The following is a 16,596-nucleotide window of genomic DNA, read 5'->3' on the forward strand; positions in this document are numbered from 1 at the left end:
ACTCACCCAGGGCAGTCAGGTTGTGGGGGCAGATGGAGTAGCCTCTCTTCCTCAGCGTGTATCTAGAACCCGAGAAAGGTACATTTTACTACCTTTTAAGGAGTCTGTAGTGTCTGCTACTAGGAAAACTCCATCTGCAGGTTTTTTTTTAAATGGATAAACATGACCTCATTAAAATTTAAATAGTTTACTCTTCAAAGCATACTGATGGGAAAATGAAATGATAAACCACAGATGAGAAGTTATAAACACTTGTTATTATAAAGGGCTTTTACCTGGAATATATGAAGATCTAGTAAATTGGCCCACTCGAGCAAATCAATGAACAATGGGAGGACAGGGCTACAGTGCAGTAAATTCAATATTTAGATATGTAGTACGATAGCACTGTCGTAGCACTGTTGTCCCGTTGTTCATCAATTTGCCCGAGCGGGCACCAGTAGCGTCTCCATTGTGAGACTTGTTGTTACTGTTTTTAGCATATCAAATACGCCACAGGGAGCTTGTCAGGCTATGCTGTGTAGGCAGGATACTCTTGGTAGCTTGCCAGGCTCTCCGAGAGGAATGGAGGAATCGAACCCAGGTTATCTGCGTGCAAGGCAAACACCCTACCCACTGTGCTATTGCTCCAACCCTATTTAGATATACATTGGGTGAAATTAAAGTGTGAAATATTCGGTTTTTCATTTAGTTATTGTTTTACAGTATTATATGATATAGGGGTTTAGTTTCATAATTTTCATAATTGATGGTAACCAAAGGTTCAGAATGGCAGAATGTCATCCTTTTTAATGACATCCCAGTATTCCATTGAGTATATAAATATATATACACATGTGTATACATGTGTGTATGTGTATATATGTGCACATATGTATATATACACATATATGTATGCATATATATACGTGTGTATATGCGTGTATACCATTGCTTCTTTGTCCCATCATCTGTCAATGGGCATTTCAGTTATGGGGTATAGGTATCTGCCAAGGACCATTTGGAATTAATGACATTCTCAGCCCATACAATATCAGCATATGGGTCTGAGCATCAATGAGAAGCATTGAAGCATCGGTGTTTGTCCTGGTGTGTCCCAGGGCCAGACCATATGATTCTGCACGTCTTACCGGATCTGTGAGCCAAATGTTCCCCTGATGTAGATGCCTGTCATAGTCAGCTGTTGTGAATAATGCTGCCATGAATACCCTCTACCATGAATACCCTCTTCATTCATAGTCCATTGAATTTTTGTTTTTTTAAATCACCAAACTAATGAACTCCTTTACAGGCATCTGTGAGGTTGACATTTCTTGGTAGTGGTTTGTTGTGACCCATTTGCCATTGGGATGTCGTTGTGATTCTCAGGGTAAAGGTTGATGCAGACGGTGGCAGGGAGGAGTCCAAGTGAGTGTTGTGTGTGATTGTCATTTCAGCAGGAAGTCAAAGGGCCTTCCTTGGGACATAACCCTGGGGCCTCTGGTCTCAGGAGTGCTCTGGCAGCGCCAGAGAGGGGAGTTGAGAGGCTCATTTGGTGCCACTGTCTCGGTGATGCTGATGCCTCATTTTCCTCTCCTGCCAAAGGAAGAGTTGAATCCTTGGTCCAGGGAAAAGGTTATTGCCTGAACTGCCACATCTCAGTATGTTTAAAAACAGATGAAACACAGCTGGTTGGAAGTCCAGAACAGGTGTGGGTCATTGGATCGATCTCGATCGGATGAGTTGCCTGAGTTCCTTCTGTTTTATTTATTTATTTTTTGCCACTTGAATTTGGTTGCAGGAAAGTTGCTGGGGAGGAAGAGATCAACTTTACCATCTGACAGGCTCTGGCTTTGCACTGTGGGGCCAGACTCGGACCCAGAGAGGGGTGGAGAGTCAGGTAGCTTCTCTCTGGAAAAGCTCTTCTGCCTCTGTGTGCCAAGGCTGCATACCCAGAGTTTAACAATGACAGGGAGGTTGTGCAGGACTGATGGTTCACGTGGGGGACCTTAACTGTGCCGGCCCTGGGCCTCTCCACATCTTGGCCACACTCATTGCATTTCCCCTGGACTTATTCTGCAAGTCTGAAGTTTACCTTTTTGTTAAAAGTGTATTTTGGGGCTACCCAATGTAGTCTGCCCACAAGGCAGAGTCTGGCAAATTCCCCGTGGCGTACCCAATATGCCAAATACCAGTAACAAAGATGGGTCTCATTCTCCTAAAGAGCCTTGAATATAATCTCAGGGCTAGGATGAAGGAGATGTTACTGGGGCCTGCTCGAGGCAATCGACGAATAACAGGATGATTTGTGATTTCTGATTTGTGTATTTTGGGGAGTGGGAGGGACATGACTCTTGGTGCCCAGGTGTTACTCCTGGAAGGACTCAGGAGACCATATGGGATGCCAAGTATAGAACCCAGGTTGGTCACTTGCAAGACAAGCGCCTTACCCACTGCACTGTTACCCAGTACTGTAGTTTACTCTCCTGACAAGCTCAGTCTTGCTACTTTTGACAGCCCAGTGTGTACTTTGCTCACAGTTCCAAGGGAAAGACCTAACAGATTTTTGCTTTCCTCACCTCTACTGTTGCTTTGCCTCACCTGGGGGATGAGAAATGGAAAGATCTTGGAAAAATCTAGTATCCACAGTCCTTATGCTACTTTGCCCTCCTGTGACACCTTTCTGGGTATGTTCAGTGCAAGGACAAAGGGCGCAGTTCTTGTGCCCGTGAGTCACCCCATCCTGATGACAGGGTGTCAGAGAGCAAAGAGAGCTCACAACCTTTCTCTGGTAATTGTCACCGTCCTCCATGTTCTTCGTACTTCGGCCCCCCACCGAGGAAGTCACTTCCTCTCACCAGACCGAAACTGTCCAATGAAACCCAATGTGTTTCAGTCTCTGCTGATTTAAGCTCAGAAGGTACATGCTTCTCTTGTTACAGAATGTTAGTCTAGGGAGACTGTTTCTTCACATTTAAAAACCATATGTAGAGAGATAAGATAGTTCAGTGGGTAAGGCACTTGTCTTACACAGACCAACATCTCATATGGTCTCTGGGGCCCTGCCAAGAATAAGCCCTGAGCACCACTGGGTGTGGCCTCAAAAACAAAAAAATAAAGAATAATAAAAAAAAACTTGTTATCACGTGTCCTTTTGATCTTGATTGAGCAGAATAAATGTCTTAAAATTATATGTGCCATCAAAGTTCCCTATAAGAGATTGCTTCTGGGCAGGATTAATTGCCTAAACACCTGAGAATCTAAAAATCCATTTTTTTTTATTATGAAAGAAAAAAAATCAGCTAATTGAACGTGATATATTTGGTTAAGAAATGATGTATTGTTAAGAGGAGATGTGTCCCTTTAATTTGAAGCTGATGGGGTGACACTACTAAGAAATTGTAATGGGAATGAACTATAGAAATGATCCCGGAAAGTATAGGTGGGATTGGTGTTGGAGTACTGAATGTAATAAATTATTGTAAACAACATTTTTTTTGCTTTTTGGGTCACACCTGGTAATATATGGGGGTTACACCTGGCTCTGCACTCAAGAATTACCCCTGGCGGTGCTCAGAGGACCATATGGGATGCTGGGAATTGAACCTGGGTCAGCCTCCTGCAAGGCAAATGCCCTACCCACTGTGCTATTGCTCCAGGCCCTATTGTGAACAACTTTATAAAAATAAAATTAAATTTAAAAAAATTGTAATGAAAAGAAAGGAGTAAGAAAAAAATAAAAATAGTTGTTTTCTTTGTGTTGTGTGTAGCACTGTTGTGTGTGTGGATAAAAATAGTTTGGCAGGGATTTTGTTTTTTCTATTCCTGTGCGATTTAGTATTGAAAACCCAGATTTTGTTTCACTATATCTTGAAAAATCTGGCATTGATTCTCCATGTTCTAACTCACACAGACACACTGCTCACTTCTTGGGTAATTTGTTGCACACTTGAGATAAATGAGTCAAGTCAGAGGTTTAGATTAAACGAAGGCTAAATGTTTGCATTTTATCAGTTCTCTGGTTGTAATTCTTTATTGACTTTTAGTTTGTGATGTTTTCCCTTTCTTGATATTCAATTGTTTCTCAGCCCCAAAGCATGTTAAATGAGAGAGGTTTAAATCAATATGATTTTATAGTGAATTGGGGATTGGGAGAATTTGAACTATCCCCAGTGGTGCTCAGGAATCCAGGTTTGGGGGCCTATCTGGCCACGTTTTCTGTTTTAGAGGCCACACCTGGCCCTGCCCTGGGCTTACTCTTGGCTCTGTGCCCAGGGATCACTCCTGGCAGGCTCGGGGGACCATACAGAGTTCCGGGGATTGGACCCGGGTCAGCTGCATGGACAGCAAGCACCCTACCAGCTGTCCTCTCTTTCCACCCCCTACATTAGCTATTTAATATTAATTTTATTTTTAAGTCAATAATTAGATGAGAAAAAAATTGTGTCAGTAATTATATGAAAAAATGTGTCTATGAATTGGAATGTTTGCTTTGGTCAGAAAAGAAATACTGTGTGTGAATTTCTGAAACGCAGCTCCCAGGATAGAGAGATATTAAGCAGTGACTGAGATGTAGACATTTATGGGTCAAAGCAGTTAACAGGTGGCTTGATGTCTCTCAGTCTATAGAGATGAAGATGTGATTTAGGTGGTTGGGAGAACCCTTGCATGTTTGAAGGCCTATTTTGATCCCTGTCATTGCATGCCCACACCCTCTCCCACCCAGAGCCTTTTGACCCTAGTGGCCCCAAAGTACCATCTGGGGTTCACTAGTAACTGGCTAAAAATTAGTGGAATAAGTCAGAGGCACATTAACTCAAACAAACAAAAATATTTGAGGCTGCTTATGCCTTAATTCCTATTTGAAACATATTTCAGCTCATTTTTAATAATATATGACTTCTATTTCTTAATATTAACATTTGTAAAATCACTGTCATCCTGTTGTTCATCTGTTTCCTCAAGCAGGCACCAGTAACGTCTCCTTCGTCCTAGTGCTGAGATTTTAGAAAGTGCCACATTCGAGGCTCTTTCAGGGTCAGGAGAATGAGACCCATCATTGTTACTGGTTTTTGGCGTATTAAATACACCACGGGGAGTTTGCCAGACTCTGCCATGCGGGCAGGATACTTTCGGTAGCCTGCCAGGTTCTCCAGAATAAGGACTCGATAATAAGATGTTGCGCAGCTGCGCGCTTTCGGGAGCTGGATTTTATAGTCTCTGGGTCTTGGCCATCATGGGATTACACGGCGGGAGGCAGTTGGTGAGTGTAACACCTACATACTGGAAGATGGGGGATCTGGGTGGAGGAGGCCCAGTCCCAATCCGAGCAGGCTTGGAGATCTATGCCCTGGGTCCCACACATCTGGGTTCCTCTGCCGGTTCCTTCATGCGTGAGGCTCATTCGAACGTGTGGAGAGTGGTCTTAAGCGTGGCTGTGGCTGGAACTGGAGGTCTTCAGCTGCCAAGGCTCTGCTCGGGGTGGGGAGGGAAATTCAACCCACCCTCCTCCAAGAGGCCCCAGTGAGAACAGCCAGGCACGGAGGCAGGAGACTCTGCCTTGTAAAATATCTATGAATATGTTTTGAGGAGTCTTTTTCTCAAACAGTTGAATAGCTCTCTTCCCATTTTACCAGAAAATCTCAGTTCCTTATCAGATTCTTGCTTACAAAAAGCCTGTTTGCAATTTATTCATATATTGAATAACCAGGACTGTTTTTTTTAAAATTTTTATTAGTGAAACACCATGAGGTACAGTTGCAGACTTACAAATTTTTGTGCTTGGGTTTCAGTAATACAATGATTGAGTACCCATCCCTCCACCAGTGCCCATTCTCCACCACCAATGATCCCAGTATCCCTCCCATCCCCTCATCCCCCCATCTGACCCCACCTCTGGCAGGGCATTTCCTTTTGTTCTCTCTCTCCTTTTGGGTGCTGTGGTTTGTAAAAGAGGCATTGAGTGGCAGTCATGTTCAGTTTATAGTCTACTTTCAGCATGTACCTCTCATCCTGGGAGGATCCTCCCAACACCCTTCATTTGGTTCTCCCTTCTCTATCTGAGCTGCTTTTTCCCCTAGCATGTGTGGCTGGCCTCCAAGCCATGGAGTGAACCTCCTGGTACTTATCTCGGCTATTCTTGGGTGTTAGTCTCCTATTTTGTTACTTTATATTCCCCAGATGAATGCAATATTTCTAAGTCTGTCCCTCTCTTTCTGACTCATTTCACATAGCATGATGCTTTCCATGTAGTACCACTTGTATGTAAATTTCACGACTTCATCTTTTCTAACAGCTCATAGTATGCCATTGTGTAGATGTACCAAAATTTCTTTAACCAGTCATCTGGTTAAAAAAAATGGTTTTTTTTCCAGATTTTGGCTATTGTGAACAGTGCAGCAATGCACATAGAAGTGCAGATGTCATTTCGACTGTATTTTTTTTTTGGTTTTTGGGTCACACCCGGTGATGCTCAGGGGTTACTCCTGGCTCTACACTCTGGAATTACTCCTGGCAGTGCTCAGGGGACCACATGGGATTCTGGGAATCGATCCCAGGTCGGCCACGTGTGACCGCTTACAGGGCAAACACCCTACTCACTATGCTATCGCTCCAGCCCCATGGACTGTAATTTTTGCCTCTCCGGGATATATTCCCAGGAGTGGTATTTCTGAGTCAAATGGGAGCTCAATTTCTAATTTTTTGAGAATCGTCCATACTGTTTTCCGAAAGGACTGAACCAATTGGCATTCCCACCAGTAGTGAAAGAGAGTCCCTTCTCGCCACATCCACACCAACACCAATTGCTTTTGTTCTTTTGGATGTGGGCCAGCCTCTGTGGTGTGAGATATCTCATTGTTGTTTTGATCTGAATCTCCCTGATGATTAGTGATGTAGAGCATTTTCTCATGTGCCTTTTAGCCATTTGGATTTCTTCTTTGGGAAAGTTTCTGTTCATTTGATCATCCCAGTTTTTGATGGATTTAGATGTTTTCTTCTTGTAGAGTTCAACCAGTACTTTGTATATCCTTGATATCAACCCCTTATCGGAAGGGTATTGGGTGAATATCTTTTCCCATTCTGTAGATTGTCTTTGTATTCTGGTCACTGTATCTTTTGAGGTGCAGAAGCTTCTTAATTTAAGATACTCCCATTTGTTTATCTCTGTTTCTACTTGGTTGGTCAGTGGAGTGTCGTCTTTGAAGATACCCTTAGCCTCAATATCGTGGAGGATTTTGCCGACCTTGTCTTCAATGTACTGTATGGATTTTGGCCTGATGTTGAGATCTTTAATCCATTTTGGTCTAACTTTTGTGCATGGTGTTAGGTCGAGGTCTAAGCCAATTTTTTTGCATGTGGTTGTCCAGTTTTGCCAGCACCATTTGTTGAAGAGGCTTTCCTTGTTCCACTTCACATTTCTTGCTTGCTTATCAAAGATTAGATGTTCATACATTTTGGGTTGTGTGTACTGATATTCCACCCTGTTCCATTGGTCTGTGGCCTTGCCTTTGTTCCAGTACCACGCTGTTTTAATTATTACCGCTTTGTAGTAGAGTTTGAGGTTGGGGAGGGTACTGCCTCCCCATGCAGGACTGTTTTTTTTTTAATATAAAAAGTATCATTCCTTGGAACAAAAATATTTTCTTTTATGAAGCAATGGATTTGTGAAACATGGTAAGACAATTTTTGAGATCATTTTCAAGCAGCATAAAATATTTTAAATGTGTCAAGTAAGATAAATTCTGTTTCATATCTAATATCATTAATAGAGTTGCAGGGCAAACTATGCTTCAAAAAGTAAACTTTTATGTTTGTGCAAAGCAAACCAGTAATCCTAAAGGGAGGGAGAGGGAGAGAGGGAGAGAGGAGATAGAGAAAGAGAGAGATAAGAGAGAAGATAGGAGAGAGTAAGAGGAGAGAGAGAGGAGATAGGAGAGAGAGGAGATAGAAAAGAGAGGAGAGAGAGGAGATAAGAAAGAGAGAGGAGAGAGAGAGACGTCTACATCGAGAAAGGCTGAGGGAGAGTGGGGATTGGATATAGTGGTGGAAGGGAAAATGAGGACATTGATGATGGGAAATGTACCTTCGTGAAGGTACAGGTGTTAGAACATTGTATTTCTGAAGCCCAATCATGAACAACTTTGTAATTGTGTATCTCACGTAATTCTATTAAAAAACAATGAATTATAAAAATTAAAAGTAAAAAATTCATTAAAAACAGTATAACTATGTTGTAGTTTTCTTTGGTGCTTGAGAGGTCAAATTTCTTTGCCAATGTTGTTCATTTAAAATGCTTTGGATTCTTACCTTATGACCCTTTATAACCACATATATTTGCAGTAAGATAACTTTTACTTTTGCATAGAAAAATCATTTGCTCATTGATCTATTTAGCTTAAACTATGACATATTATCCTGAAATGTGGCCTGGAGTCATAGTACAGCCAGCTGGGCATTTGCCTTGTACTCGGCTGATGTGAGTTCGATCCCCAACATCCTGTATGGTCCCTGAACCTGCCAGCAGCAATTCCTGAGCACAGATCTGAGCACAGATCTGAGCACCCCCTGGTGTGGCCCCCCTCAAACAAAAAAAATATTACCCTGAAATACACTGTGTTTCATATTGTACACTCAGAACAGTACTTTGAAAGTTATTCCATTATTTATAATAATCAGTCTAAGACTGATCAAGAAAAATGACCAGAGTGTTTGGCAGGAGTCCTTATTTAATTACTAAGATACAGTTGGGCTCAGTCAGAAATAAGTTGTAGGTTTTAGGCTTATCCACCCGCATCTCCCAGGCTTGCCTCGTCACTTTCCAAGCAGCAGCGGAAGCGGAAGGCGAGAATTGTCAAGCGCCACTAGGAAATCCGTTTTTAGAGCAATTGAAATTAAAGCTTACCATCTGAGAAAAAATAGTTTTTGCTTAAAATTTAAAATTGATAAGGAGTCATACTGTGACTCTAAGGAAAAAATCGAGCCTCCTCTGGAAGACTAACATTAATAAGGAATATTATTCATTCAGAAGGTGGTTCACTGTTATGGGCAAATGAGATAAAATAGGCATGCAGTTACTTTAGCCTAAATCTAAGGCCTACAGGGCAAATTTTTTTTATATGAAGAAAAAAGAAAGAAAATGTCACATTTCAGACCTTTTTATGATTTGTTTACTTTCTATCACTTTCGTAGGGAGTGCCCTGGTCATTGAAGTACAGTGCAGGTGATATTTGTTGTTACTGCTGGGTAAGCTATAAAATTAGGGGTCATATAGATACAACCACAAAGTGTTTGTGTTTTCTTCATTTCTGTTTTACCAGTCAGATATAGAACAGGCTGTGCTGGTTTCTGCTTCATAAATTGATTTCTCAGGCTAGATCTCTGTTCTGCACTAGCATTTTTTCTTGCAAGGTATCTATCTCGATATGTTCTGCCTATGAGCACAGAGAGGGGCTAATATCACAGGGCTTGTCTGTAATCCAGACGGGGATTAATGAAAGATGTGGTATATAGTATCAGTTATTTCTCCAGTGTCTACTGGCTGGGCTGAGTTTACTGGGTAAGATACCAACATTTGGGGTTGGAACGATAGTACAGGGGGTAGGGCGTTTGCCTTGCACGTGGCTGACCCGGGTTCAATTTCAGTGTCCCATAAGGTCCCCTGAGCACCGCCAGGAGTAATTCCTGACTGTAGAGCTAGGAGTAATCCCTGTGCATCACTGGGTGTGACCGAAAAACCAAAAAAAAAAAAAAACCCAAACAAACAGAAAAAAAAATTTGCTGCATGTCATTTGTCCTGGGAAACCCCTCAAGGTTCTTCAATGTCTTTCTTCTTCTCGCTTAGGTTTCCGGGTCCTCCACCTGCGAGCAGTGCGGCATCTTCTTTCGGCTCATACCCACCCTCCACACAGCCGTCTTATCCAGGTCCTGCGTCCACGTCATCCGTCACTCAGCTGGGCGGTCAGCTTGGTGCCATGAACATCAACAGCTTTGGTAATAGATCTACCTTATGCTCACTGACCACCTTGTGTCCTGAGAATATCAGTGAGAAAGGGCATCTTCATTTCAAGACAGACATAACTCTGGCATGCTGCACTAAAGTGGGTGGGCAATTTTATGTATAGACATACGCTTTTGATATATGTGCATTTATTATGCATATGCGTATATAGGCTATAATGAATTATCTTTCCCCCAATCATGTTACCACTTATTTCAAGAAAGTTGGTGGGGCCCCTCAGAGGAAAATTCCTTACATTCAATAGAACTAGAAACATGTGGAACAAAAAACACTGACTTCACAAAGAAAACTTAAAACAGTGAAACCATTGGCAGAAATCTGAAGGTGCTTGTGACTTTGTCTTGTTAGTTCTGTAGCACTGTAGCACTGTCCTCCCGTTGGTCATCGATTTGCTCAAGCTGGCCCAGTAATGTCTCCATTGTGAGACTTTGTTGTTACTGTGTTTGGCATACCGAATATGTCACGGGTAGCTTGCCAGGCTTTGCTGTGTGGGCGAGATACTCTCGGTAGTTTGCCAGGCTACCTGAGAGGAGCAGAGGAATCTAATTCGGGTCGGCCAGGTTGGCTGCATGCAAGGCAAATGCCCTAGACCCCCAAAAAATGCTATCACCCTCATCCTAATATACTCATTGTCTTGCTGTACATTTTGATTTTGTACTTAGATCAGGGGAAGAATAGGTCAGATGGTATAAAGCAGAAAAGAAAATAGTAGGAAAGAGAATAGTTGAAACACTGAGCTTTCAATATCCATGGAAATGCTGTATGTTCTCGGGACTGGAGAAAACTGGTGTTGTTAGACTGGTCGCCCGTTTATATTGATGATGAGACTGTTTCCATTACAGTTGGCTTCTTTCTCAGAAATTTCAGTGATAAAGCACTCAGACGCGTTCCTATTTCTTAACTGACTTCAAAAGGAGTACTTTTGCAGCAAAGCCACTGAACTTGATAAAAAATCACAGGAAAGAAAAATAATCTGGGTTTATGTCTTCTTCCAGTATGCCTGGAAACCATGCCCAAGGCTGTTCTACGTAGTTCTCCAACCCATTTAATCCAATGGGGCGCAGAGAACAGATCATTTATAAAATGCATCTATCTGATTTTCTTGGGCTGGAGAGATAGCGCAGCTGGTAGGGCATTTGCCTTGCATGCAGCCAACCTGGGTTTGATTCCTCTGCCCCTCTTGGAGAGCCTGGCAGGCTACCGAGGGTATCTCGCCCTCACAGCAAAGCCTGGAAAGCTGCCTGTGACGTATTCAATATGCCAAAACAGTAACAACAAGTCTCACAATGGATATATTCCTGATGCCTGCTCCAGCCAATCTATGAACAATGGGAGGATAGTGACAATGACAGTTATCTGATTTTCTTGATTTTTGTGCCATTTCCCTCATAATGGTGTGTATCATGAAACATGAATGCACTGGGGTCAAAATTCATCCTACAAATTTTCTAACATTTTCACTGTGGCTTTACCCAGTGTTAAGTTCTCCAGTTGAACGAAATGCCCCAAGTAGCACTGGCATTGCTTTCTGATTGAAGACCACAGAATTCGAATTGTAAGGGTCCCGCTCTCTGTCCAGCAAACACATGTCCCTGCTGTGTCCTCTTGTAGAAGTCAACGTTGAGAGATGCGCCTTCAGGCTTTCTGGTCTGTTTTTTCTCACAGGTTCAGGCATGGGTCCCCCCAGCCAGGGGCCCCCTGGGACTGTGCCAGGAGCATCATTCCAGGGCCCACCACGACCTCCCCAGCCGTCCATTCTGCAGCCGGGATCACAGGTCCTCCCACCACCGCCCTCTGCAATCAATGGCCCTGGGGCCATGCCTTTGCCCCCAACTGGCTCAGGACCGGCTCCCCCCGGCGCCCAGTACCCGCCTCCGCCTCTCCCAGGACAAAGCCTGGGCGCAGGCTATCCACCACCGCAGGGTAAGGGCCAGGTTCCAGCGACGTTGGGGGTAACTGAAGGGTGCCCAAGTGAGACTCCAGCGGGGTCCCTGTCTTCCTTAGGCATTTATTACTCACATCTTTTTAAAATACTGGTTTATCACTGTGAAATATGGAGTCGCAAAGTTATTCATGGTTGAGTTTGAGTCATACAATATCCAAGCACCCATCTCATCACCAGAGTCCACTTCCTGCCCCAGTGTCCCTCCTGTCCCCAGAGCCTGCTTCTATGGCAGATGCTTTTCCTTTCTCTTCCTGTTTTCTGTTTAGGCTCCAAGGGGCTACAATACTGTTCCTGAAGGGTATCATTTCCTATCACGTTGCCTCCTTTCAGCATCCAGTTCTTGTCCATACTGACCACTTTCCATGATCATTGTCATAGTATTCCCTTCCCTGTCCTAACCCCCGCTCCTCACTTTTGCAAGCCTCCTACTAAGGACCCACTCTCCCGGTCTTCCGTTTCTTACCACTTTTAAAGAACGGTTGTTGGGGATGCTCAGGACTTGTGGTTGTGACTTCCCTGTGTGAGGCCTTGAGTTTTGATCCACATCCCTGTAGAAAAGGGGAATGGTAGTTGTTTCTGGGCCATCCTTGATGGCAGCGCCTAGGAACTGCCCCCAGCTCTGTGCTCAGGAGTCTCCTGGTATGCCTTCAAGCTTTGCTGCAAGAAGGCAAATACCTTAACCCCTGTACTCTCTTCCTGGCCAAAGAATGAGAGTTTTGGGATAGTGTGGCAAGTTGGAAGAAAGGGAGAAAGGAAGGTAGGCATCCTTAAGTCCTTGCCCGACCTAATAAGATGGAAGATGCGACATGCTTGACTGAGTAACAAGAAAGCGAGCGTCAGTGAGCCTGACATGTGGAATTTGGAGTGACAAACTCTTTACTTTTCTCCCCCAAGCAGGTAACTTTGGTCCACCGATGCCTGGGGCCCAGCTCTCCTACCCAGGTGGCTTCCCTGGGGGACCCGCACAGATGGCTGGGCCGCCACAGCCCCCCAAGAAGCTGGATCCTGACTTGATCCCCAGCCCAGTAAGTGCTCTTCTGCCTCCTTCATCTCCCTCACAAAGTACCTTTCTTTCTGCCTCGTTCTCTAAAACCCTTCCGTTTCTCACATTCATCCCCTGTCCTGTGTGGTTAAAACATAGCGCCACAGGGTGAAGACTCTCTCCCTTCCATCTCTGTTTGGGCTTCAGAGGGTGTCCCTGAAACATGCAACCTGTGGTGATTTCTTTGGGGTTTCTTAGCCAGTTGATGGTATTTATTGATATTTGTATTGACATGCATCAGCAGTTTTTGTGATATTGAACCCATACCTAGGTTATGTTCTTCATACAGATGCTGCTTTCCATGCCTCACATGCCCTTTTCAGCCAGGTCCAGGCACCCGTTGATGCCAGGGAGACAGCTCAAAGGGCTGGACTACGCCTTACACTCTGCCTGCTAGAGCCCTGGGTTCATTCCCCAGGAGTCACACAGTCCCTTGAGCACTACAGGGGGGGGGGGGGGAAAACATCTCAGCACTGCTTGGTGTGGCCCCAGAACCAGGAGTGCCATAGCGAATGCTGGTGCCAGAGATCTTATCCCTTAGAGTAGTAGCACTGTAGCACTGTTCTCCCATTGTTTGATTTGCTCAAGCGGGCACCAGTAACATCTCCATTGTGAGACTTGTTATTACTGTTTTTGGCATATTGAATACGCCACGGTAGCTTGCCAGGCTCTGCCATGCAGGAGGGATACTCTTGATAGCTTCCTGGGCTCTCCGAGAGGGATGGAGAAATTGAACCCGGGTCGGCCGCGTGCAAGGCAAACACCCTACCCTCTGTGCTATCACTCCAACCCCTTAGAGTAGTAAGGAGACAACTCTGTTTTGAAAGACCTAAACCTTAGTTCTCCTCACAGGTGACTTTCCCTGGAGGATCTGTCTTTGGTAAGAGTCTCAGGTCTGCCAGCGACCCCACCTTTGTGCCCAGCTGCAGTCTCGTTTCTCACTTAGCTTGCTTGTTGACCCTAGTAGATGTCCTCTTGCTTCCCAAGCTGTGCCTTCGTGAGCCCCTGTGGTCCTGAGGTGAAGGGATAGCCCCTCTTGGGGACACGCCACAGCCACTCTACCACGGGGTGAGGACTGGCACTTCTCACCCAGGGGGAGCCGTGAGCCTTACAGGGCGGCATCCTCTGAGGTAGGGACAATGCTAACTCGGTTGGTTTTGGTGCTGGTGTGGTTCTATGAACATAGTGGGAAAAGAAACTGGGCACAGAGGAAAGTGCACTGCTGCATAAGCTGGCTGAGTGACAGACCACCACCTGCCATGGCTGCTCAGGGCCATTCTACTAATCTTGAGCTTTGCCTGCGGAACAGCTGGAGGCTGGACTGTAGCCCCAGTGCTCATGGACAGTGTGTTTGTTTCCTCTAGCAGCAGTGGCCAATTACCAGCCTGCTGGGAGCTTAAAACAATAAAAGTTTCTTCCCCTTCCTTGTTATGTACACGTCAGACACACCAGCCCGTGCTACCTCAGGGCCTTTGCACTTGACATTTCCTCTGCCAGGTCCATTTTCCTGGATGTATTCAGGACATGATTGATTTCCTGGTTTCTTTCATGTCCTCATGGCCAGTCCCCATCTCCGGGGTACCCTATCCATTTCTCCGACCTACCCACAGCACTTGCTTTTACCTGACATGGGACATATCCAATCTGAGCATTCATGTACTATTGCCCCACTTTCACGCTGGCCTGTCATCTGAGGTTACTTTCAAATATATATATTGACATGCATAACAGATATAAAATATATATATTTAATTACTATAACTGCTCTATTTCCTTCTCTGTATAATATTTCAGCCAAGAGGTGGATTAATTTGGGACGTAATTTCCACCTCTGACACTGGATTTTGAGACAGAGATTTTTTTAATTATATGTGGATAATTTTAAAAATAAACTTTTGGACATAAAACGTATATAAACACTGAAAACAATACATATTCAATATTATGACTTTTCCCTCACTTTCATAGCAGACACTTTATTGATTGGAATAATCATAGGTCAATAATATAAATTACTGTGATTTTGAATGACCCCAGTTTTGTCTTAGAGCATTTATGCTTGGAGTAGATTCTGTATCCTTAATGAGAGTTCATGACCTATGAAATTAGAATGCTATAGATTCTCATACTCCGTTAAACCAATTAAATCACTGTCCTTTCGGGCTTGCCCTCAGTCAGAGGGAAGAGACTCATGGATTGGTTATAGTGCAGAATCTAGAGGATGAAAGTGTTCAATTATTAGTATTTTCTTTAGGAATATAAAAAAATTAGATGCCATTCAAAGTTCTGGTTTCTTATTTCTCCATTACCCACCCACCCCTGTGTTATTGGTGGTGCTGGGGATGGGTTACTGGACCTCAAAAAATGTGTATCTCCTACTGAGACGCATCCCAGTTCTCCTTCCAAAAGCAAACAAATAAAAACCCTTCTCTGCTGTCTCTTGAGAGCAGGGAGAAAATAAACTGGAAGAGGAATTTTGTTATTAGAAGTCCTTCAGGTTTTCTGAACTGCTAAGTGCTACTCGTTATTTTCATCCCTGGGAAATAATAGCAGAAAGATGTTTTAATTTTTTGGAAAAGGTATTTGTTGTTTAAGTAACATGGTGCAATCATATTAACATTCATAGTTCTGATATATAAAGTTATCGTTCCTTTATCAAAGTACCCAAGTCCCTCTACCACCGCCCTGATGTCATTTCTGGTCCTCCTCTTCCTCCCCTCCACGTGCTGCCCCCCACTGCACTGTAACCTCAGTTTTTAATTAACGGCCAAGAGTTTGTCATCATTTGATACTCGTCTCTCTCTCTCTCTCTCTCTCTCTCTCTCTCTCTCTCTCTCTCTCTCTATCTATCTTTCTCTTTTTAAATTGTGTATCTCACATGTTTAAGATCTTCTGGTGTTTGAAGATAAATGTTTAGCTCTGTATTCTTCATCAGTAAATGTTTCAGTAGAAGAGGTTTTCAAGGGATCAAATTGGTAGTACAGAGGGTAGGGTACTTGCTTGTATGTGGCTGACATGAATTCAATCCCCAACATCCTATAAGGTACCCCTAGTTCCCCCCATCCCCACCAGGAGTGGTCCCTGATGGCAGAGCCAGGAGTAAGTCCTAAGCACTGCTGGATGTGACCCCAAAACTGAAAAAAAAGATGTTTTCAAATTAGGCAGCAGAGCATAGACACGTGAGTGCTATGTTCTTTCTGACTTCTGTACAACGTATAAGACCAAGAGCAAATAGACCTCAAAGACAGTGAGGGGACTTGAAAGGTCAGAGGGGCTGCGGGGAGGGGGGAAGACTTGTTAGAGTAAATATTGTAAATCATTTCTTCTGAATTTAATCCTTTTTGAACTTTAAGAATTTTCTTGAAGGGGCCAGAGAGATAGCACAGCAGGCAAGGCACTTGCCTTGCATGAGAGCAACCCAGGTTCAGTTCTTGGCATCCCATATGGTCCTCTGAGCACCTCCAGGGGCTAATTCCTGAGTGCAGAACCAGGGGAAAGCCCTGAGCTTCTCTGGGTGTGGCCCCAAAACAGAAAATGAATTTTTTTAATTGCATAAAGTATTTTCTTTAAGAAAGATTTTTCAATATCTCTTACTAATAGAATATTTTTTTC

At 43.8% G+C, this 16,596-nt stretch overlaps 1 protein-coding gene across 2 annotated transcripts in view; it reads left to right on the forward strand.

Annotated features, from left to right (window-relative positions):
- SEC24D (SEC24 homolog D, COPII coat complex component) overlaps positions 1–16,596 on the forward strand; it is a 94,186-nt gene that overhangs the window by 12,564 nt on the left and 65,026 nt on the right. Inside the window, exons 4-6 of one of the 2 annotated variants that reach the window (XM_056116721.1) lie at positions 9,821–9,969; positions 11,663–11,920; positions 12,837–12,967. In XM_056116721.1, the coding sequence (XP_055972696.1) occupies positions 9,821–9,969; positions 11,663–11,920; positions 12,837–12,967 (538 nt within the window). The remainder of the gene's footprint in view (positions 1–9,820; positions 9,970–11,662; positions 11,921–12,836; positions 12,968–16,596) is intronic. The other variant, XM_056116722.1, reaches the window with a different exon arrangement.

Source organism: Sorex fumeus, unplaced genomic scaffold (genome assembly GCF_029834395.1).
Source record: "Sorex fumeus unplaced genomic scaffold, SorFum_2.1 ptg000033l, whole genome shotgun sequence".
NCBI lineage: Eukaryota > Metazoa > Chordata > Mammalia > Eulipotyphla > Soricidae > Sorex > Sorex fumeus.